This window comes from Hippichthys cyanospilos, chromosome 7, assembly GCF_059441005.1.
Source record: "Hippichthys cyanospilos isolate Australia breed blue-spotted pipefish chromosome 7, RoL_Hcya_1.0, whole genome shotgun sequence".
Classification (NCBI taxonomy): domain Eukaryota; kingdom Metazoa; phylum Chordata; class Actinopteri; order Syngnathiformes; family Syngnathidae; genus Hippichthys; species Hippichthys cyanospilos.
The window spans coordinates 12,972,526-12,992,628 of record NC_142375.1 but is presented as its reverse complement, the minus strand read 5'-3'; the positions used below and the strand labels follow the sequence as shown (position 1 = coordinate 12,992,628).

Below are 20,103 nucleotides of genomic sequence, written 5' to 3'. Positions count from 1 at the left end.
ACAGACATCGTCACCTTTATAGAGTGCCAGGTAAAGATAATATCAGATCCAGTCTTTGGTGACATTCAGAATAACACACCGGGCACAGGAAAGCCAATGAACAAATTGAAGTCCCAAGGCAAACCCAGGTTTAAAGGAGACAGCTTTGCAACTACTATCGAAACCCCTCCGCCTAAAGAAGAGCAAGCAAGATTTCCACCTAGTCCCAAGCCAAGTAATACTGCTCACAACACCGCCTCTTGTATATGCTGTTCTAAAGACCACACTCTGGATCAGTGTCCAACAATGGAGAAGAAGTCACACAGAGACAAACTTGCTTTTATAAAACAAAATGGAGTCTGTTTTGGCTGCCTTCGCAAAGGCCATTTAAGCAAATATTGTGCTGACCGTTTGATTTGCAAGGTGTGCAGTAAAAAGCATCCCAGTATTCTTCATATTTACTTTGACCAAAAGCAGAGGTCAAGCAACGCAAGTCAGCCAAATAAGCCTTCAGTGAGCAACGCACAGGTCTCCTTGCAAACTTGTGGACAAACAGGGGCCGGTGACAGTAATGGCGTTTTGTCAATCCTACCTGTGCAGGTGAAGTCCAGCAAGGGACATAAAGTAATTAAAACCTATGCATTCCTCGATCCCGGCAGCACAGATACCTTTTGTTCAGAAGCCCTCATGAGGAAGTTGAATTTGAATGGAAGAAAAGCCAAAATCAGCCTTCTAACCATGGGCCCAAAGGCATCTGTATCCAGTTACATGTTGACCGATTTAAAAATCTCAAGCCTCACTGGAGAAGAGTTCTTTGACCTGCCCAAGGTCTACACTCAAAAGAAAATGCCTGTTACAACCAGTAACATCATTAAAGAAGAGGAGCTGGCTAAGTGGCCATATTTAAATGGGGTGGTTCTTCCACGCATTCAAGCTGATGTTGAGCTATTGATTGGTACCAATGCCTCTAAACTACTTGAACCGTGGGAAGTTGTGAACAGTCGTGGTAATGGGCCATATGCCATTAAGACCCTATTGGGGTGGGTTGTTAATGGTCCCCTTTCCGGCTACAGTGAGCAGGCTGAGTGCGTTACTGTCAACAGGACCTCCATAACACATTTGGAGGAATTGCTGCACAATCAGTACAACCATGATTTTAATGAAACGACATCGGAGGACAAAGAGGAAATGTCACAGGATGATAAGAAGTTCATGAAAATCATGACTGATTCTTGTAAACTTCAAGATGGACATTACACCCTGGAACTCCCTTTCAGAAAAAAGGAAGTCTGTCTGCCAAACAATCGGTGTGTTGCTAGGCAACGCATATTTGGATTGAAGAGGAGGTTTGGGAGAGATAAGAAATTCCACAGAGATGCTGATGAAACTAAAGAATGGATTGAGAAAAAAACCCAGGCTCTCAACACAGACTACGGTCATGATTTGGCAAGTGTTCAGGCTTTGCAGCGCAAGCATGAGGGCTTTGAAAGAGACCTAGGTGACAAGGTGAACTCTCTTGGTGAAACCGCACAACGTCTCATACAGTCCCACCCAGAAGCAGTGGATGACATTCAAGAGAAATGTACTGAGCTCAACTCTGCCTGGAGCAGCCTTGTCAGACGTGCTGATCAGCGCAAAGACAAGCTGGGAAATTCACATGACCTGCAGCGCTTTCTATCTGATTTCAGAGACCTCGTGTCCTGGGTTAATGGTATCCGAGGACTGGTGTCCTCTGAAGAGCTAGCCAAAGATGTGACTGGAGCGGAAGCACTTCTAGAAAGACATCAGGAACATCGCACAGAAATAGATGCTCGTCTTGGTACATTCCAGGCTTTTGAGCAATTCGGGCACCAGCTTTTGGTGCAAGGACATTATGCGACTCCCGAGATCAAGCAAAGATTGGAAACTTTAGAAATGGAGCGGGCTGACCTGGAAAAGGCCTGGGTACAGCGCCGCATGATGCTGGACCAATGCTTGGAGTTCCAGCTCTTTAGCAGAGACTGTGAACAAGCTGAGAATTGGATGGCAGCTCGTGAAGCCTTTCTTGCAAGTGACGACAAGGGAGACTCCCTTGATAGTGTTGAGGCACTAATCAAAAAACATGAAGACTTTGATAAAGCCATTAATGTGCAGGAAGAGAAAATTGCTGCTCTCCAATCCTTTGCCAATCAACTCATAGGAGCGGACCATTATGCCAAATCTGAGATCTGCAGTCGACGCAATGAAGTTCTTGACAGGTGGCGTCGGCTGAAGACCCAGATGATTGAAAAGCGCTCAAAACTTGGTGAATCCCAGACCCTGCAGCAATGCAGCCGAGATGTGGATGAAATAGAAGCTTGGATCAGTGAGAAACTGCAGACTGCTTCTGATGAGTCCTACAAGGACCCTACCAACATTCAGCTATCCAAGCTTCTGAGTAAACATCAGAAGCACCAAGCATTTGAGGCGGAGCTCCATGCCAATGCTGATCGAATCCGTGGCATCATAGATACTGGTAACACAGTCATCCAGAGAGGTGCCTGTGCTGGCAGTGAAGATGCAGTTAAGGTACGCCTTGGTGCGCTGGATGAACAGTGGCAATTTCTCGTCAACAAATCTGCTGAAAAGAGCCAAAAACTCAAAGAAGCCAATAAGCAACAGAACTTTAACACTGGCATCAAAGACTTTGATTTTTGGCTCTCTGAGGTGGAAGCACTTCTTGCTTCAGAGGACTATGGGAAAGATCTGGCCTCAGTCAACAACCTGTTGAAAAAACATCAGTTGCTGGAGGCTGATATTTCAGCCCATGAAGATCGTCTGAAAGATTTAAATGGACAATCTGATGGCAAGCAACGCCTTTGATACCTCTCAAGTGAAGGACAAGCGTGGTGCTGTTAATGGTCGTTTCAACAAAATAAAGAGCATGGCAGCCAGCCGCCACGCGAAGCTGAATGAGTCTCACCGTCTACATCAGTTCTTCAGGGACTTAGATGATGAGGAGTCTTGGATCAAAGAGAAGAAGTTGCTTGTAAGTTCAGAAGACTATGGGCGTGATTTGACTGGAGTGCAGAATCTGAGGAAGAAACGCTTGAGGCTGAATTGGGAGCCCATGAGCCGGCAATTAAGTCTGTGCTTGATACTGGAAAGAAGCTGTCTGATGACAACACCATTGGCCAGGAGGAGATGCAGCAGAGACTGTCGCAGTTTGTAGAACATTGGAAAGAACTCAAAGACCTTTCTGGAGCAGGGGGACATTGTATTGATCGCGGATGCAACAGCCCCACGTGGATCCTGGCTGCTGGGAAGGGTCTTAGAGATCTATGCTGACAAGAAGGGACTAGTGCGTTCTGCATGAGTTAAAACAAAAACCAGCACACTGGACAGACCAATAACTAAGCTTTGCTTGATTCAAGAAGCAGACTCTTAAGCTTCTAAGATGTTTTTTGTTTTCGTTTACATGACTTGTTGGCTCCATTTATGTTAATATTGGTTTGAATTGTTCACGGTCTCCTGCCGTTCTCAATTAGGGGCCGGTGTGTTGGAGCCAAAAAGCTTTTTGTATATTCTAATTTGTTTGTATTAAGAAAGTTAAACAAATTGTCTGAAGACATGCCAATCTATGGTGGGTGGAACCATGGTTGCCATGGTTACATAAATACGTGCCAGTTGGTGATTGCACTCAGGTGCGACAGGGCAAGACACAAACAGTTTTCGACCGTGCGAACGTGCGAACGTGCGAACGTGCGAACGTGAGTGGTCTTTAAGTTTGGTTTGTAACCCGAATTATTGTTTTATCAAGATATTGAACGAAAAGGAATGTGGACGAAATAAACGGATTGGCATATCCAACGCAACACAAAGAGACTATTGAAATTATTTGATTGACGCACGCGTCAAAACAAAACTTACCCAGTTGCCCTGCTGTCCAGCCTATAGGCAAAGGCTGTACATATATATATATATATATATATATATATATATATATATATATATATATATATATATATATTAAAAAATAATAATTTAATATAGTACTATTTTACTGGGTACAATTGAGTAACGCAATGCATTTTTGGCCCGAAATTTTTTCTTTTTTTTCCCCCTAAATTCGCCCAAAACACCACAAAATCACTGGTGCAAAGTCCGGAGCAAAATGTTAGAGCAAAATGTAACTTCCTGTTTGTGGTATCTGCTACAGCAGCAGACGACAAGTTGAATATCGACAATACGTACACAGGGTACGCCCATTACATTCAAGGAGTTGAGGGCTCTGTGCAGGATCTTAGTTTTTTCCAGTATTGCTCTTTTCTGCGAGGAGACGTCAGATGTGGTATCTGCTGTCTTCTGGTGTTTATCCACCCCTACGATACCAGGCTGGTTGACTATACCAGTTTGTCTGTCAGGATCTGGAAGTCCCACAGGATCTTGGCCTGGTTGTTCTCCACCTCTTCTGGAGGTGTCTGGCATCTCAATTCTGGGACCTCCAAGTACAGACGTTTTAGTACAATATTCCTGCTACCTGGTTACAGTATATACGCCTACCCGGCCTGCCAGCATCTTCCATCCTGCTGTAATGTACTGTACCATCTCTGAGGCTTCTTTGCACAAGCTTTTCTGGATGTCAGCCACACAATTTGATGCTGGTAGATGCCACGGAGGGGCTTGCCCTTCCTTGATAGTCCAGGCTAAGCCCTAAGCAACTGTGAGGTCATTTTCAGCAGACAGGAAGTGGCAAAATGCCTGCCCGTGAGATGGATGTTTTATTTTTATTTTTTAATGAGTGTATTTTGCTGCTCGCTTCATATTGCACCGTATTAATAAAAGCACAGTGTTTAGATTTGTGTGGATTCATTTGACATATTATTGTAAAGAACATTGTGGGGGTGTCTTTCTTCTTAAAGGGACAGCGTGTAAGATTTAGACCCTTTTTCATTAAACAGGAATCAATTAAATGGCCAGTTAGTCCAACGTTGCTGTCAGACCGTAACGATGCACGAGGTAATTGTGCGGTAGTTTTAACTTGCAACATGCGAAAGCAATACCGACCGCACACTGTAGATGTCAGTCAAGGCACCTGAAATATAAACTACTGCAGAAGAAGAAATTAGCCGCTAATATGCTAGCACGCCTAATTGTATGGGGAAATAGCGCCGGGATACAGCTGTTATACCTTATTGTTTTGCTATACTTCACTTGGTTCTGTATTTTTTAATTTATACTACTAGATGACAGTAGCATAGTCTGTCTATCATATAGCTTGTTGGTGTCAGTCATGAACGCTCTTGTTGGATACAGCGGATCGTCCGACAGCGATGGAGATTCCGAGAATGTAAACAATGATCGTGAAGGGTAAGTTTACTCCCGGTTATGTAATATGGATGTCGTCGCTTATATATTTTGGCGATGAATAACTGCTGCTTTCCAATGGAATACTCAAACTTTACCTCTGTGGATCAAGTCATTTATTGTTCAATCGTGGTTTTCTCGACCAAATAGCACAAGACCGGATATCGTTGATGGGGCCCCGCCGGGCGAGAAGACCCGGAACTTCTTATTGGAGACTGGTTCTGCCACCAGTGACTCAGACGAATCTGACCACGGAACCCCGGTGCCTTACTCGTCATCAGGACGTCCACGTAGAAGCCAGTCCAGCCTGCCCTCTGCTACCGCCACGACCAGCCCTCACAAACTGCCCCCTCCCAGTCTGCATGGTTGCTCGGAAAGCAGCGTGTTCGCAAATCCATTCAAAGCTCAGGCCGAGCAGAAGCTCAATGCCCTGCAGAAACACGTCCCCCTCACAATGCAGGCCAAGCCCTCTCACATAGGAGGGAAGAGGATATGCGTATCCTATAGGAAAAGTGGAAGATGTAGATTTGGGATCAAGTGCAAGTTTGCTCACGACAGTGATCTCCAGACAGCGGTTTGCCCCAATGACTCTCATGGAACACCAAGTGACAACGGTGAAGCAGTGTCACAAACGTGCGTCTCCCAGAAGGCTCTAAAAGACACTGAGCATGATGAGTCAGAAGGCCAGCGGGTGAAGAAGCGGAGGGTTGGTGTGAGCGACACGCTGATACCTCCTAAGAAAGCCATGAAGCATTACAACATGCTGAGGAGCAAAAAGCACCACAATATGTACTGATAGGAACATTCATTGTGACTTTGTAAAGGTGCCTGCTAAGTGAAGGGGGTTTCTACACCCAGTTGTTATCTAGACTGGAAATAAACAATGAGCTTGTTGTTTAGACATTTATTTCCATCCTAAAAATTAAAAGTTGGCATATCTGCTCCCGCAGCAGCCCAACCTCAAAGCTTGCAGCACATTTGCCTCATAGCCCAAAGTGTAAATTATTTGTACAGGGTATTACTTCATCTGCGTCATGATCGACGACCAATGGATCCGTTTACTTACCGAGCACAAGGAACAGTCCATTTTTGTGTTATGACATTGTTTTTAATCCTGATATTATTATAGACAAAACAAGATGTAAAAACAAAAATCAATAGTTCAGATTTAACTGAACAATTAATACATGTTAGTGACAGCCCTAAAATCAATATTTATTATATATAGCATGGACTCAATAAATAAACACATGGCTTAACACTTACAACCTGTTCGGTTGGTAGACCTCTACAGTGTATATTGGTTTGTATGTTATGTTTCAATCTTGTGTATGAAAGGACGTCAACGGGACATTACATGTGACATCAATTACTAAAATCACGCCTTCATAGTGCCTATTAATACCAGTAGCGTTACAACAATCAGCATGCTCACATAAAAAGCAAGGGACACTATGTACAAAGTTACGCACGCACATATGGTTCCCTGATAAGCTATTCTAAAACAGCTAACAAACATGACTTGAGTGATTCTACGAGACCATTTGCTCTTTGCATTAACAGTATAGTTGTAGGTGACATCATTCGGCTTATTTTGTCTGTACACCCTCCTCATTTCAAATGATGATCTGCTGCACATCTGCCTCAGTGCTGTTGGAGAGGACCCCTCCATGGTCCATTTGTTCCCAGGCAACGTCGCTCGCCCCCACCCCTTCCGTCGGATGGAAGGAGTTTGCAGGTGGAGTGGAAGCTGCCAGGGCAGGATTGTTCCTGTTGGATGCCTCCTGGGGCAGGGATGAAGACAGGAGCGGGGGGCCGGAGGTGGCGGTCTGCAGGGTGGGCAGCGGTTGGGCAGTGGTTAGGACTGGGATCTGCTGCATGGGAGCCTGGGACTGGCTGACTGGCTGGAAAGTCATTTGTACGATTTGCGCTTGGCTCTGTTGCTGGGAGGAATAGGGCTGAAGAGACTGGAGCTGGGGTTGGGTCTGAGTCACCGCCGATGGGGAGCGAAGGGCAAGTTGCGGGGCTTGTTGAACAAACTGGACCGGCATCTGCAGCTGCAGGTGAGACTGCTGCTGGTGGTGGTCGGCTGGCGACGGGGGGTCGATGGGGGAAAGGGCAATTGTCACCGGCACTTGCATGGTGTGGACCGCCTGCTCTTGTCCCAGGAGAACCACCTGCTGACTGACTTGCGGGGTCACATGACCTACCTGTGCGACCTGGGCCACTTGCGACCCGCCATGTCCTCCTTGGTCGAGCGGCTGAGCCTGCCCCTCCTGGCCGCCTCCCTCCTCCGCTTGCGCGGGGTTGCCCGGCAGCTCAAGCACAGATGCGGTGGACGTGATGAGGGCGCCGGGGTTGGCCGCAAGTGCCTCTGCTATGAGCACCTCTGGGTGACTCTTGGCTTTATGGGCCACCACGCAGTCCTTCTTCTCAAACTTCTTGCAACAAATGGAGCAGGAAAACTGATAGCTGGCATCCGCGTCATGCTTCCTCATGTGCCAGTTGAGGGATGCCTTCTGGCGACAGGTGAAGCCACAGATCTCACACCTATTAGCGCAAGAACATTTTCCACATTACACATTTCAGGGATGCACTGATGTTATACAAGTTCCTGCAAATGGAGGAAACAAACGGCGAGGCACTAACTGGAGGGGCTTTTCTCCTGTGTGAATCATACGGTGCACAGCCAGATTGTGGGAGCTCTTGAAGGCACGCGCACAGTACTCACAGATGTAGTCCCTCTGGTCTAAAAACCATAAACCAAATATGAATGGCAACACTCAAACAACTATCACACACAGAGTGTCCGTTTCACGTCCAACTGAATACCTGTATGGTGTTTGGCATGACGGAGTAGCTGCTTTTGAAGTCGAAAAAGTCGTCCACAAGATGGATGAGGGCACACGTACTTCTTTTTGAGCAAGTGCTGGTATTTGATATGGTGCTGGCGTGCCAAACAGGACAAACACAAAAGTCGAAAGTTTAGGCTGAACATTCTCCCTATTTACAGAAATATAGGCAGTCCTTGGTTTGTGGTTGATGACAACATAACCTGTACTTGTATAAATGTGAATGGACCAGTCGCAGCCAGCAGTTTATGCTAAGACAGTAATAAGTCATAGCTCATAACATTAAAATAATGAACACAGTAAGTTTTAAAGCTATAATGTTGCATGTCTTTTTGTGCTGCATGACCATGTCGTTCTCATCAGTGGGCAGACTAGCTAATTGCCTTCCATTCATAATGTCAAACTTCAATTATGGCGCATGTCTGCATGACATCAGTTTATTATTGCAGTGCTTCCAGTGCTACTGTATGTAATATACTCAAAATTTTCAATTAAAAAGTTGGATTAAAAAAAAAAAACTTTGTTGGCTAGCTGGTGTTGCCAGGTTCCGTGAAATCTGGCAGAGCATTTAGAATGAAAGAAAAGGCCCTGCCCGCTGTAAGTGAATGGACACAGCCCGTTAAGTTTACAACGCCTCGAGAAGACGTCAATCTCAGAGGCAGCTAGATAGGCCACCGTAGAATTCAACACATACAGTATGTGTCCTGCGATTGGATAAGCGCTCCCAGTAGTTAAAGAGTGTAATTTTGCAGCAATTTTGCAGGGTATTGAATTTTATATATGGAATTTGAACCACTTTTTTTTTTTTTAACCCACAATGGCAAATGAAGGAGAAAAGTTATATCTGGTTGCAGCTATACCAGAAACACGACTGGGCTAATTCAGCTCTCAGCATTAGCCTCCATATCCATCGAAAAAGACTTGTTAATAGATCTTAAATGCACAGATAAATCGCTCAATAGAGCCATTTAAGTCTTCGGGACTTTAATCCTGACACTTGAAAATCCACATGATGAAACGCGCAAAGATTTGACTACCCACTCGCTCCATTGAATGTTTGTTTGTGACTATTTATTTGCTTGTCATTCACTATTCTGCACAGGAAACCTGTTTACATTCTCCTAACCAATAAGAGCGCAGTGTCACATGGTTTATTGTGTTGGATTTTTTAAAATTTGTGCCCAACATATTTACAAACTCATAGGGTTTATTGTGTTGGATTTTTTAAAATTTGTGCCCAACATATTTACAAACTATCAACTGATGGATGAAAGAGGCCAAAGAAAAATACAAAGATTTTATTGGATGGAAATTTCCCATTTACATTGATTTTTTCTTCTGGTAATTTCTATGCAAAAAGTGTAACGTTTCTGCTAATAAAATTGTATGTACGATAGTACCAACGATTTCTACATAGTTTAATCTCTGAATGTGAAGATAAACAAATCAAGAGTAATGAAAATACAAATGGCATAGCAACAGCTAAATTGCATTTACCTGCAGGTAGCGGGGGTGAGCCAAGACGGTGCCACATCCTTCTATTTCACAACGGACGTACTGCACTGGGGGCTTCTTTCTGGATGGGAAATCACATCAAAAACATTAGGTTTAGTAGAAGCTAACTAAAAAGTACTAATCGATAAAGGTTGGGACGAGTGATACTAAAAAGTTTAAATTGCAACTTTTTTAAATAAGTGTATGGCATCATACCTTCTTTTTGGAAGCCGTGGTGTTTTATCATCTTTTTTCCGTCGACCCCGCCTATTTAACAGAAGAACAACGCTTGGACATGACATTTCCAAAATAAAAAAAAAAAATGCAATTTATCGGGAAAGTTTTCTTACTTCCTCGGCCCGTCAGGGTCATCCGCCAATTCTTCTTCAAGCTTGACTTGTAGCTCTGCATTCTCCAAGTTGTCTGAGCCCTCCATTTTTATCTCTTCCTTCTCTTCTGTCTTGGGCACTTTCTCCTTTTCTTTCTTGTCCTTCTGTCTCAGAGGAATCCGACGCTTTGGTTTGGGTACATCCCTGACACAACCCAAACAGTGGATGTTATTTGGGCATAGTCAAAGCTCTACAGAAGATATCAATTAGAAATTTGGAAACATGCTCTAATTCTGTGATTTTTGCAGATCAATACTTTAAGTCTTTGACATAAAAAATATATACATTCCGTAAACAAAACATGTTAATCAAAACAGATTAAAACAGGTTCTTTTGCCCAGATTACAGTTTTGCATCAATTTTCTCAAATTGGCTTTATGATTTGCACAATGCTTTATGACATGGAATGACTTTCAATTTGCAGATTGCATTGTTAAAGAGTTAATAGCTGGAACTTCTAAACATCTTAATGAGTTTGAACCAGTAAATACAGCACATGTGGCATATTGCAGCACATACATATTTTTTTCCGCCTTGGGGTCGTAGCTCTGATCATTTAAATCGTCTCTAAAGGGAACATCCTCATCACTGCTTATAACTTCCTCATCTGCTTCGCTAAAAAAAAAAAAAAACAACATCATTACGGGGAAAAAATTAGAATATTAAGCTTTGAGTAAAACACTAAGGGATGCATTTGAGTCAAGTTTACCCTTGAGGCTGTGATACAGAAGCTGCGGTCCCCTGAAATTGAGGGTCCTCCTTATCCAAAAACTTGCTACCAGACACTTCACTCTTCTCTTGACCACGTTTACTAAAAAGGGAAAAAAACACAACAACTAAGTAATAAGATATGTCAAGCTGCCACAAACCACATTTTATTATTACACAACACAGGCACAAACTGTACAGTCACACAACATCAGGTAGACCCGCACATTCATATGAGAGCAAATAAAACAGCTACCTAAAAAGAAACCTGTGGTTTGTGGTTTGCAATGGTGTTACCTGCGCACTATCATAGTGACGATGTCTCAAAAAAGTTTTTGAATAAGGTAAGTCCAAACATAAACAGCTCTCAGTATGATGCAGGACAGTTCCCTTATATAATCATAATTATTTAGTATCAACCAAGGCACTTGACAATAACTTGTGGTGATAATAAAAATGTATGTACAGGTACAGTGATGTGTGTGACTGGGTGCCCCATCACTTTGAAGAACTGATGATGCCTGAGGAATTTTTGTTTTAATTGTCCAAGAAACCAGCATGACGGATCTTAGAAGGATATGACTAACTAGATCTTGAAACTTGAAGTGGAAATCAAGTTGAAGATATGTGCAAAATGCAGAAAACTTCTATAGTCCTGCTCACATTTCCGTCATTGTTGGTAAAAACATTTTTTTTTAGCCAATGGCATCTTGGGGGCGGCATCTAAGTTGTTTATGATAAACGTGTACAGTTCTAAGAAGGTCACTATAGAGTTGAACTCATTAAAGAAGTAAAACAAACTTACATGTCATACTTTTCATGAATGATCGCCTCTCCTGAATCAGCTAAGAAACAAGAAGAAAAGGCAGCAGTAAATACAACTTCCAGGTCAACCCAAAGACTGTGTCTTCAATAAACACTCTTTGCCCAGTGAATTTGATTGCTTTCCAGTGATCAATTTGTTTGTTGATTCTGTCAACAAACGTGTCATATTCAGAGCAGCAGACTGCTTAGGGTTCCGGTTTCACGGCCGTAAGCTCACACTGTTATGACTTGCTGTCAACAGGTTGCTCACCAGCTCGATTCTCTATTCCGAGCTCTGTTTTACAAACTGGCTAGGCAGAACTGCGGGCGGCCATGCCAGATGGTGGCTTGGCGCAACTCTGGCCAGGTGTGGGATCGGAGAAAGGAGCTAGGATGGAAAAGGAGGAACCTTTTGACACTGTTATGATTATTATGCTTGTCATGTCACAGTTTGGTATACGTGGTTCCAAAAAATAAAGTTTAGAAGAGGGTTTTTTTTTTTTTTCAGGATGAACCTAACATATACTACAATCTTTGCATGTGCATTTAATTTGACCTTGTGTAAACATTTGACTGCCTATTTTAAACTTTTCAAGTGCTTGTTAGCAAAACTAATAAGTTTATGATTCATGAATTGGCCAATACACGTGCTGGTTAAATTTAAAATGGTATTTAAAGATTTCTTTTTATCAAATGACACCCAAAAATAGATCAAGAGTACCCCAGCTATTGTGAGTATTCAAACAGGATGTTCTCAGAGGGAAGTGACCACTGATTTTAAAGATACACGGGTTTTCTTTGTAATCACTCCCGAGCCACAACATAGTCTCCTATATATTGTGAGTTTAACATATTGTGATCCTGTTTGAATGTCTGGTTATCCCCATCAATGTATCCCAAAGTGGATCTGGAAAACAAATAAACAATTGTTTTGGTTAAATAAACAAAATTCATCCCTAAGTACTGTCTGCAAACTATTTAGTTTACTGATGACTGAACTCTACAGTACAGTATATTAAACTCATAAACTAATCTACAGAAGAATTAGGTAGCAGGGTATAAGTAAATGACGCAGACAGCCAGTGTCATCAGCAGGTTGAAAAAGAGATTTTGAGTTTGGAATAACAGAAAAGCAGAAAAGTGGCTGTCCTTAGAAATGTTTTGGTCAATTCATGATTAAAACACATGCTGTGAATTTTGCTATTCAGTTCTTTAAACGGCGTGTTTTATTCTAACACTGACTGAAACATAGTTCACCTATAAAATGTATTACATTTTGACTCATTTGCTGTCAGCCATTTTAGAATTTAGACATTTTCAATACACACGACATTTTTAATACACACATGGTATCGTGTTCAAGTACTACATGTACACCAAGTCCATGAAATTAAAGCATAGGGTCATTTTCTGCTTAATTAATATAGAGAGGATACACAGGCATTGCATTCTCCTCATGTACTGTGCTACAGCTAAATACAGAATGCATGGCAGGTGTAATGGACAAACTATATTGTCCTTAGGTGTGATTGGGTGTATGAATTGTTGTTTGTCTCTGTGTGCCCCTGCAATTGGCTGGCAACCAGTTTCCGGGTGTCCCCCGGCTCTAGAAAATGGATGGATAGCATGGATGTTTATATGCAGAGGAGCATCTGTCAATGGTAGTGAATGAGTTAAAGGGGAAGTCAAATAAAAAAAAATGTCTTCTTGATAATCTTCCATATGCCAACACTAGCGAATGTGAATGAAGCAGCAAATTCCAATTGTTTTCTGAGTATGCTGATGCAGCATTTACAAGTTGCGCTATGACTGTTTGTTGTTTATGCACTGAGCAACTCCAATGTCATAGTTAGAGGAAAGAAAGTGGCAAAATAAGATCAAAACAGATTGATTTAGCTGTTTAATACATATTGCACAAATGGAATTTTAACCAGACTTCAGAGTTTGGACTAAAACATTGTTTACGTGTCTTCCCCTGTTTAATGCACGTCGCATCTGGTTTGTGTTAGATGAATGCAACGTTTGAAAACAATACAATTACCTTCAACATTAGTGGTGAGTTTCTTGGGTTCATCTGCGGAGCTGCACAGAGAGGAGAAGATGCTGTCATTCAAAAGATACAAAAGTGTTTAACAAACCAGGTAAGTTCCGCCCAACCCTCCCCAAGAGACACAGGCACGATCTGCGCTGAAGGCGTTGTTGGCGTCACACGTAGTCAATATGTACATTTGTAATTGCCTGCACGAGCCAGTTAAGATGAAGATAAGAGTGGTGCCAAAACTTACTCTACGCCTTGCGGGTGGTCACCTGCGACGCCATCACTAGCTTCCACCGAGTCACCGTTTTTCTTCCGACGGGAGTTGCAAACTTTCCGCCGCTTGCTGGCCCCCGCGTCGCCGTTGAGCTCGTCCTCGTCCTCTTCACTTTTGTTGTCCTTCAGCCAGGCCGGGACAGACCTCGTCGAGCGGTCCCGTAAAACCCTCCCAGAGTCCTGCGTAGATCCGTTGACGGCCGCTTGTGAAGCGGGGTCGGCGGATCTCTTGCGGGTGGCTCCCCGCTCCCTGAGCCCTCGCCGCGGGCTGACGGACGCAACGGGGGCCGGGGTCTGATGTGCGGCCTTGTGCTCCACCAGCTCTTTGCCTTTATTGACGTCTTCATTTCGGTCGCCCGTCGCTTCCATGACCCAAGAACGCACCTCAGCCCGTCGTCAATTCCACACAAAGTCCAGGGGGTTTACTTGTCAAACGAGGAATAGCGCACATCTAGTATACCGACATTTTGATGTCGAGAGGCCTTTATACGACTGTGGGGCATTTTCAGTACAAGCGCCAGGTTCGTCGCAAATTATACGCGTCGATATATTGATTATAAAATGAAAACTTTTCTTAATTATCTATTCAGAAATAACCCGATATAACCTTAAAGAAGCAGCCGCCGTTTTGGCGTTCTTAAAGCGATAGTAAACCTACTTCTTGGAGCGGCCCCGGAGCGAAACCATTTTGTGCGCTTTGTTGCGTCTCCTTTAAGCCAAACACGACCCGATGGGGGAAATGTAGAGGAGAGCCGCCGAGGTTTAGCGGCTTCACAAATCATCTGGACTCCGTTGCCCTGCTTCAGCATTAGCGCACAGTTTAGTGGCGTCGGTGATAGATCTGCGAAAAACATCAGCAGCCGTGAGGTCCATAGAGCATTGTGGGAACTGAAGTCCAATCGGTGTTGACAGTGATTTCCCCGTGCCTTTTGAAGATATTTACATTTGTTGCAGTAATTATACGAACACGGTTTATATTAATTTTATTATGAATCGCAAATCATATATTGTTAATACAGAGGCATAGTCGATTAAATAGAGTGATGCGTGTATTGTAATTGCCCGAATTTTACTAAATACCTATGCGTATATTACTGTATTTCCCCAAGCTTTATTCTGTTGAATTCACATATAAAATGTTTGTTTCCAACATAACTATCGATTAAGCTCCGTGGAGCCAAAATGGCTGACAATGAAAACCTGCGTCAATACCGGGCATGCCGCTAGATGGCGACATTGTCAATCAAATCCGCCTGGTGACTCGTGACCTTCAACCAATTTTAACTGTTCATTCATATACTGTGTAGATGAAGGGGAAAAATAATTTTAATAAAACTAGAAGTACCCATTTAACTCTGGTGAAGGAGGGGTAGGCTGAGTATAGAATCTGAAATGTTCTTAAATTCTTTTCAAAATTGTGCTTGAGATTCCTATGAAATTATTTGCATGAATGCATGATTTCCTTGAAACATATACAGTATATATATATATATATATATATATATATATATATATATATATATATATATATATATATATATATATATATATATATATATATATATATATATATATATATATATATATATAATTTATAGTAATAACAAAGTATGTGCAGTTCGGTACTTCTTACCGTTGTCCATCAGTGTGTAGTTTACTTGGAAAGTTTCATCACTATCCCGATTACGGGGATTATAATCTCACGTTTTAAAAGGAATTTTCGCTGTCTTCAGTTTTAACAACCAACATCTTTTCTTGTGGTTTCCCACGTTCACACAAGATTGTAAAGTCAGCTGACAGGTGGAGACATTGTTAGGAGTCCCCGTGCCCCCTTGCACTTTTTTTGTGCATAATTTGCTCTATTTCTACTCTCAAATCCTCCCTGCTCCCTTTGGTGGGGTGCAGCATGTTTCTAGAGCAAAGTTGAGTTTACGAAACATTCGTCTAACGCTTGATAATAGTTGATGTGCAAAGCCAAGGATGTGTGTCCATTCACCAAGGTTGGCGTCAAAGTCCTCTGCTTTGCAAAACATTTATAACATCCCCTTCTCCCCATTGCTCACTTCAACATTTTCCTTTATTGGAGGGGGCTCCACATTTACACATTCATGTTGTTATAAGTTAATTTGTGACAGTCATAGGTTACAGTTTTTTCCTGCAGCCTTGGACAAAACATTATCTGGTGGACGTTTTTTAAATTTTTTAAATTTTGTTTTATTTAATTGTCTGCAATTGCGAATGCGACCAATATTTAGGTAAGGCATCACCATATAATATAAGATTTAATCTCATTGGTATTTGTAAGGGTGAACTCCTGTTTTGCTTATTCGTAGGTGAAAGAGGAAAGAGTATAATGAGGCCCATTTAACAAAGAAATGGCAATATTATTTTTGAAAATGCTTTTATTTATCTATTTCTTACTATAAATATAACATGTCAGAAAAAAATGTATTTTTTTTGACCCCTCAGATAGAAGTCAGTCTTCATAGGTCTAAAAAGGTAAAGCACATGTTGGCAATAAGGCACATACGAGTTTGCATGGTGACGCACCCTAGGTTAAACTCCAATTCTGTGTATTGGAGCTCCACATCATTAAGCACTGTTGTTGTGTGAGTGAAATACAAGCACATGAAAGAAAAGCAGCAGTTTGGAGTGAGCAAGAACAAAGAAGTGACTTTTGTCAAATACAAACATGTTTGAATGGCTGTTTACCATTCTTGTTTTTATAGCTTAGTTCAGAATTAACTCCAGTTTAGTTAAAGAGCACGGCAAAGTTATTGTCTTGGCTATGATAAAATGAAGGTTTAAAATTCACTCAAAATACCAAATCCAATCCACATAGTAAAAAATAAGAAAAAAACATAGAAATATCACACACACTAATACAATAAATTGAATGCCTAAACTATTGGACACTTTGGCAAGGAAAAAATATCTACTTTTTGTTACTCACTTGAAAAAAAACAGTTAATAAAGAAAAGTTTTCAAATATATTAGACCTTTTCTTCTCACTTCATACACAACATATGTAATGCATATATTAATTAAATACATTGTGAAGTTTTGTCATCATACACGAAAAATAAAAGCAGTCGCGACACCATTTGTGAACTTAAAATGGTGGGATGGACAGAACAAACTTTTTTCCCCCATTCATTTTTGTCTATGTGTCTCCTGTCCTTCAGAATTATTTTGGATGTGTGTATGTTGATTTTCATTTTTGGCAGTACAGTTTATATTTTGGTAAGCTAAAATCCTGAGATGGAGCCAAATTCATAATTTAAATCTTGAGCTGGAAAAGTGGGAGCAATCCTGACCTAGACTGATAGCATATCCTTCAAAAATAATAATTAGCACTAATAAAACAATTTAGATAATGCACTCCCATTAAAATTGCTATTGTGTCATGTGACTGTTGACCGCTGTGGGGCTAGTGTGACTGATAACTTGTACTTTATACCAACACCAGATCAGCTATTACTCCAGTTGTTTCCAGTTTGAGATCGCACTTACAGTGTTTTTTTTTAAAGTGCCTATTGAAACATTCACCACGCATGCCTAAGGACGGCTGAATGCACTCTTGAAACCCCTGGGTCAAAAGTAACCAAAAGTGGGTAAAATGGCTAAACCTGATCTGGTTCCCGAAGGAACCACGGCAATGCAAGTTTATTTATACCCAGCAAATTGGGTTGAGGATTTGATACAACATGTTAGGTTAAGGCTGTGATCAAACAAAGGGTAAGAAGTACCCATACTGAGAGGTTACCAGATCGTCCTTTATTGCTGTGGTTGAAATATTACTGGTTATATTGCCAACATTTTCTAAGAACGAATTTGTCGCCTTAATTCAAAGGAGGCTAAAAACATGAAGATTGTCGTGCTGTATGGAGGAGGTAGCCTTCTCATGTTACCACAATATCGCAACACCACAAGATCACCTAACTTGCGAATAATGGGAAATCCAGAATCATTCGAGAATCTTTCCACTTAAGATGTTTTTCTGAAAGGCACAATGAAGGGAGGAGCAATGTGGTAAGGCCTCTTTTTAATGTCCTCAAGACTGCTTAGTATGTAAGCTTAGTTAGCATGTATGTCCATATAGAAAAGGCCCCTAATTTCTCTGCATATTTGTTCACTTTTCATGTGTCAAACAACAATGAAAACAAAAACGAAATGAATGAGAAACGGTTCAGTCTTAGTCCCCAGTGTCAAAAACAAAACATATAGTGGACTTGATTTAGCCATTTTTATTATACTAGAAAACTGTCGTTTTCTGGGTATATGTCCCCAAAAAAATGTTCGACTGGGGACATTCCTTCAAATAAACCAAAAAGTGTGTTCAAGTAGTTAAGCAGTGATAATTAAACGCGCAAACTAGTTATAAGTCATTGAACACACCACTTTCAAACCTTCATTTGTAAAGAACCACAACAGTACAAATAAAGCTAAATGAACCAAATAAGTACCAAACAGCCATGTGTGTTTGAAGCATAAGCATTCCATCAGCATGGACGGACAGCATCACCAACATCATTTGACAAAAAAAAAGACTAAAAACTACAGTATATTAGTGGGAAAAAAAAATACTAAAACATTCATTAGTATGTATATGCAAAACAGCTGGCTTCAGTGGTATCCTCGTGTCAGTAGTTCTGAACTTTTCTTCCCCCACTTTTACTTAAAAAGGTTATCTTAACCCTCTAAAATAAAAAGCCAAATCTACAGTAATAGAACCTTAAATATATGTCTTCTCTTCATAAATACTTGACTGTACCTTTGGGGTTTTGTTGCTATAGCAACCAGATGACAAGGCTGTGGGTCAATGATAAGATGGCGTTGCTTTGTTAGTTTTGCTCATAGTTGAGAAAAGGATGTCCCGTACAGAAGTAGATAGACTTCCTCCATTAGCAGACGGCCTCATCTAATTTGCATCAAGAAGTGTGCCATTATGTGGCCTTTGTTTAAGGTTAAAGGCAGGCCAATAGGTGGGGCACACAGTTTCACCATGTGTGCTCATAATTGTTTTTTCAAGCGTCACTCGTGCTTTGGGAGTTTCCGTGAGTCCACAGGTAGTGACTGGTAATACACACTGTAAGGAAGTTCAGTCACAGGCAGAATAACGCTTGGTTTAAGTCACGTGGGCCGAGCCGCCACGCGTCAATACTGGTAGACGTCGTGGATGGGAAGCTGGAAGGCTGCCGCCGGGAAGGCCTGCGGAACGGCGTAGCCGGCGTAGCCTCCGTAAGCCGCGGCGGCGACTGCTGCATTCTTCTGCAGGGCGGCCAAGGCAGCTGTGTTGGCCGCATAGTTTGTGATGGGGACATATCCCGTGCTGTACAGACCGCCGGCTGCTTGGATGCGGGGGACGCTGTGGGCCATGGCATAGACGGGAGTGATAGGACGGCCCTGGGGAATGACGGGGAAAGAAGATGAAGAACTGAAGCCAAAAGATGATAAACACAAGGCCTGGGGGGCAGACCTGACCTGCCACATCATTTTATTTTTATTTTACGAAAGCTAGTATAGTTGGGCGACCTAAAGTGGTGAGACCAATAATGTATGGCAACAAATCCCTTGGTATGTTTTCATTTTAAAGTTGTTCCCAGGAGCATGTCGTAACAACGGCTGATGGCTCTTATTAATGCAAAAAGTGTTGCGCCTCGAGTGAGTCGCAACATCGAATAAAAACAACACAATGTATCAGAAATTACATTCAACTGCCAGTTCACAGGGGTAAAAACAAAAACAAAAAAAACATACTTAATTAAACCAATATTTTATTGTATGGTGCCTGGTGCCAGCTTTTAGCGCAACCTCTAGCGTAAAATAGGCGCTAGCTACCAGTGCTCAAATGACTCTGAGAGGAGTCATTTTATTTTTCAAAGGCTGTTTAACAGATGAAAATGACTGTGCAAATGTTGATGCTAACAGCCTCACAGTTACCATTTCTACTAATCACTTATTAAAAAACTGGGCTGACTCAAGTGTGTTCCCTGTGGCTTTGACGTCACTTCGTCTAAAAAAAAATTCTGGAGAGTTTTCGCAGTTGTTTCCCAGTTTCAGTTCATTATCAAATAAACGACAAAAGTTGGTCATTCATATTAAAGTGGACTTCTGTGTATGTTATCATATATATATATATATATATATATATATATATATATATATATATATATATATATATATATATATATATATATATATATATATATACAGTTTTAAAGACTGCAAAAAATTTGCT

At 41.7% G+C, this 20,103-nt stretch overlaps 3 protein-coding genes across 20 annotated transcripts in view; 1 reads left to right on the top strand and 2 right to left on the bottom strand.

Moving 5' to 3' along the window:
• The first annotated feature begins 5,063 nt into the window (after window positions 1–5,063).
• On the top strand, window positions 5,064–6,563 carry LOC148421122 (uncharacterized). The gene is made up of 2 exons (XM_088420125.1): window positions 5,064–5,307; window positions 5,455–6,563. The coding sequence occupies exons 1-2, from the start codon at window positions 5,231–5,233 to the stop codon at window positions 6,098–6,100; spliced, it is 723 nt and encodes a 240-aa protein (XP_088276251.1). The 5' UTR covers window positions 5,064–5,230; the 3' UTR covers window positions 6,101–6,563.
• zfp91 (ZFP91 zinc finger protein, atypical E3 ubiquitin ligase) lies at window positions 6,194–14,713 on the bottom strand. The gene is made up of 11 exons (XM_088420124.1): window positions 13,837–14,713; window positions 13,593–13,633; window positions 11,553–11,592; window positions 10,749–10,850; window positions 10,559–10,654; window positions 10,001–10,183; window positions 9,867–9,917; window positions 9,654–9,732; window positions 8,137–8,251; window positions 7,954–8,053; window positions 6,194–7,854 (listed from the first exon to the last, which is right to left on the bottom strand). Exons 1-11 carry the CDS (start codon window positions 14,229–14,231, stop codon window positions 6,921–6,923), a joined length of 2,136 nt encoding a protein of 711 aa, XP_088276250.1. The 5' UTR covers window positions 14,232–14,713; the 3' UTR covers window positions 6,194–6,920.
• Window positions 14,714–16,246: 1,533 nt separating this feature from the next.
• The window catches only part of rbm47 (RNA binding motif protein 47), a 31,359-nt gene continuing 27,502 nt past the window's right edge, over window positions 16,247–20,103 (bottom strand). For all 18 annotated transcript variants that reach the window (XM_088419087.1, XM_088419089.1, XM_088419084.1 and 15 more), the window contains one exon: window positions 16,247–19,268. In XM_088419087.1, coding sequence (XP_088275213.1) covers window positions 19,020–19,268 — 249 coding nt within the window. In that variant the 3' untranslated portion in view covers window positions 16,247–19,019. The remainder of the gene's footprint in view (window positions 19,269–20,103) is intronic.

What these genes read in the sequence shown, in the direction of transcription:
- zfp91 (XM_088420124.1), bottom strand. Translation starts at nt 14,231, where the DNA reads ATGGAAGCGACGGGCGACCGAAATGAAGACGTCAATAAAGGCAAAGAG. An exon ending in TCTGTATCACAGCCTCAAGG is followed by an intron (nt 10,655 to 10,748) that starts GTAAACTTGACT and finishes TTTTTTTTTTAG; the next exon opens with CGAAGCAGATGAGGAAGTTA. An exon ending in ACAGGAGAAAAGCCCCTCCA is followed by an intron (nt 7,855 to 7,953) that starts GTTAGTGCCTCG and finishes TTGCGCTAATAG; the next exon opens with GTGTGAGATCTGTGGCTTCA.
- LOC148421122 (XM_088420125.1), top strand. Translation starts at nt 5,231, where the DNA reads ATGAACGCTCTTGTTGGATACAGCGGATCGTCCGACAGCGATGGAGAT. An exon ending in GTAAACAATGATCGTGAAGG is followed by an intron (nt 5,308 to 5,454) that starts GTAAGTTTACTC and finishes TCGACCAAATAG; the next exon opens with CACAAGACCGGATATCGTTG.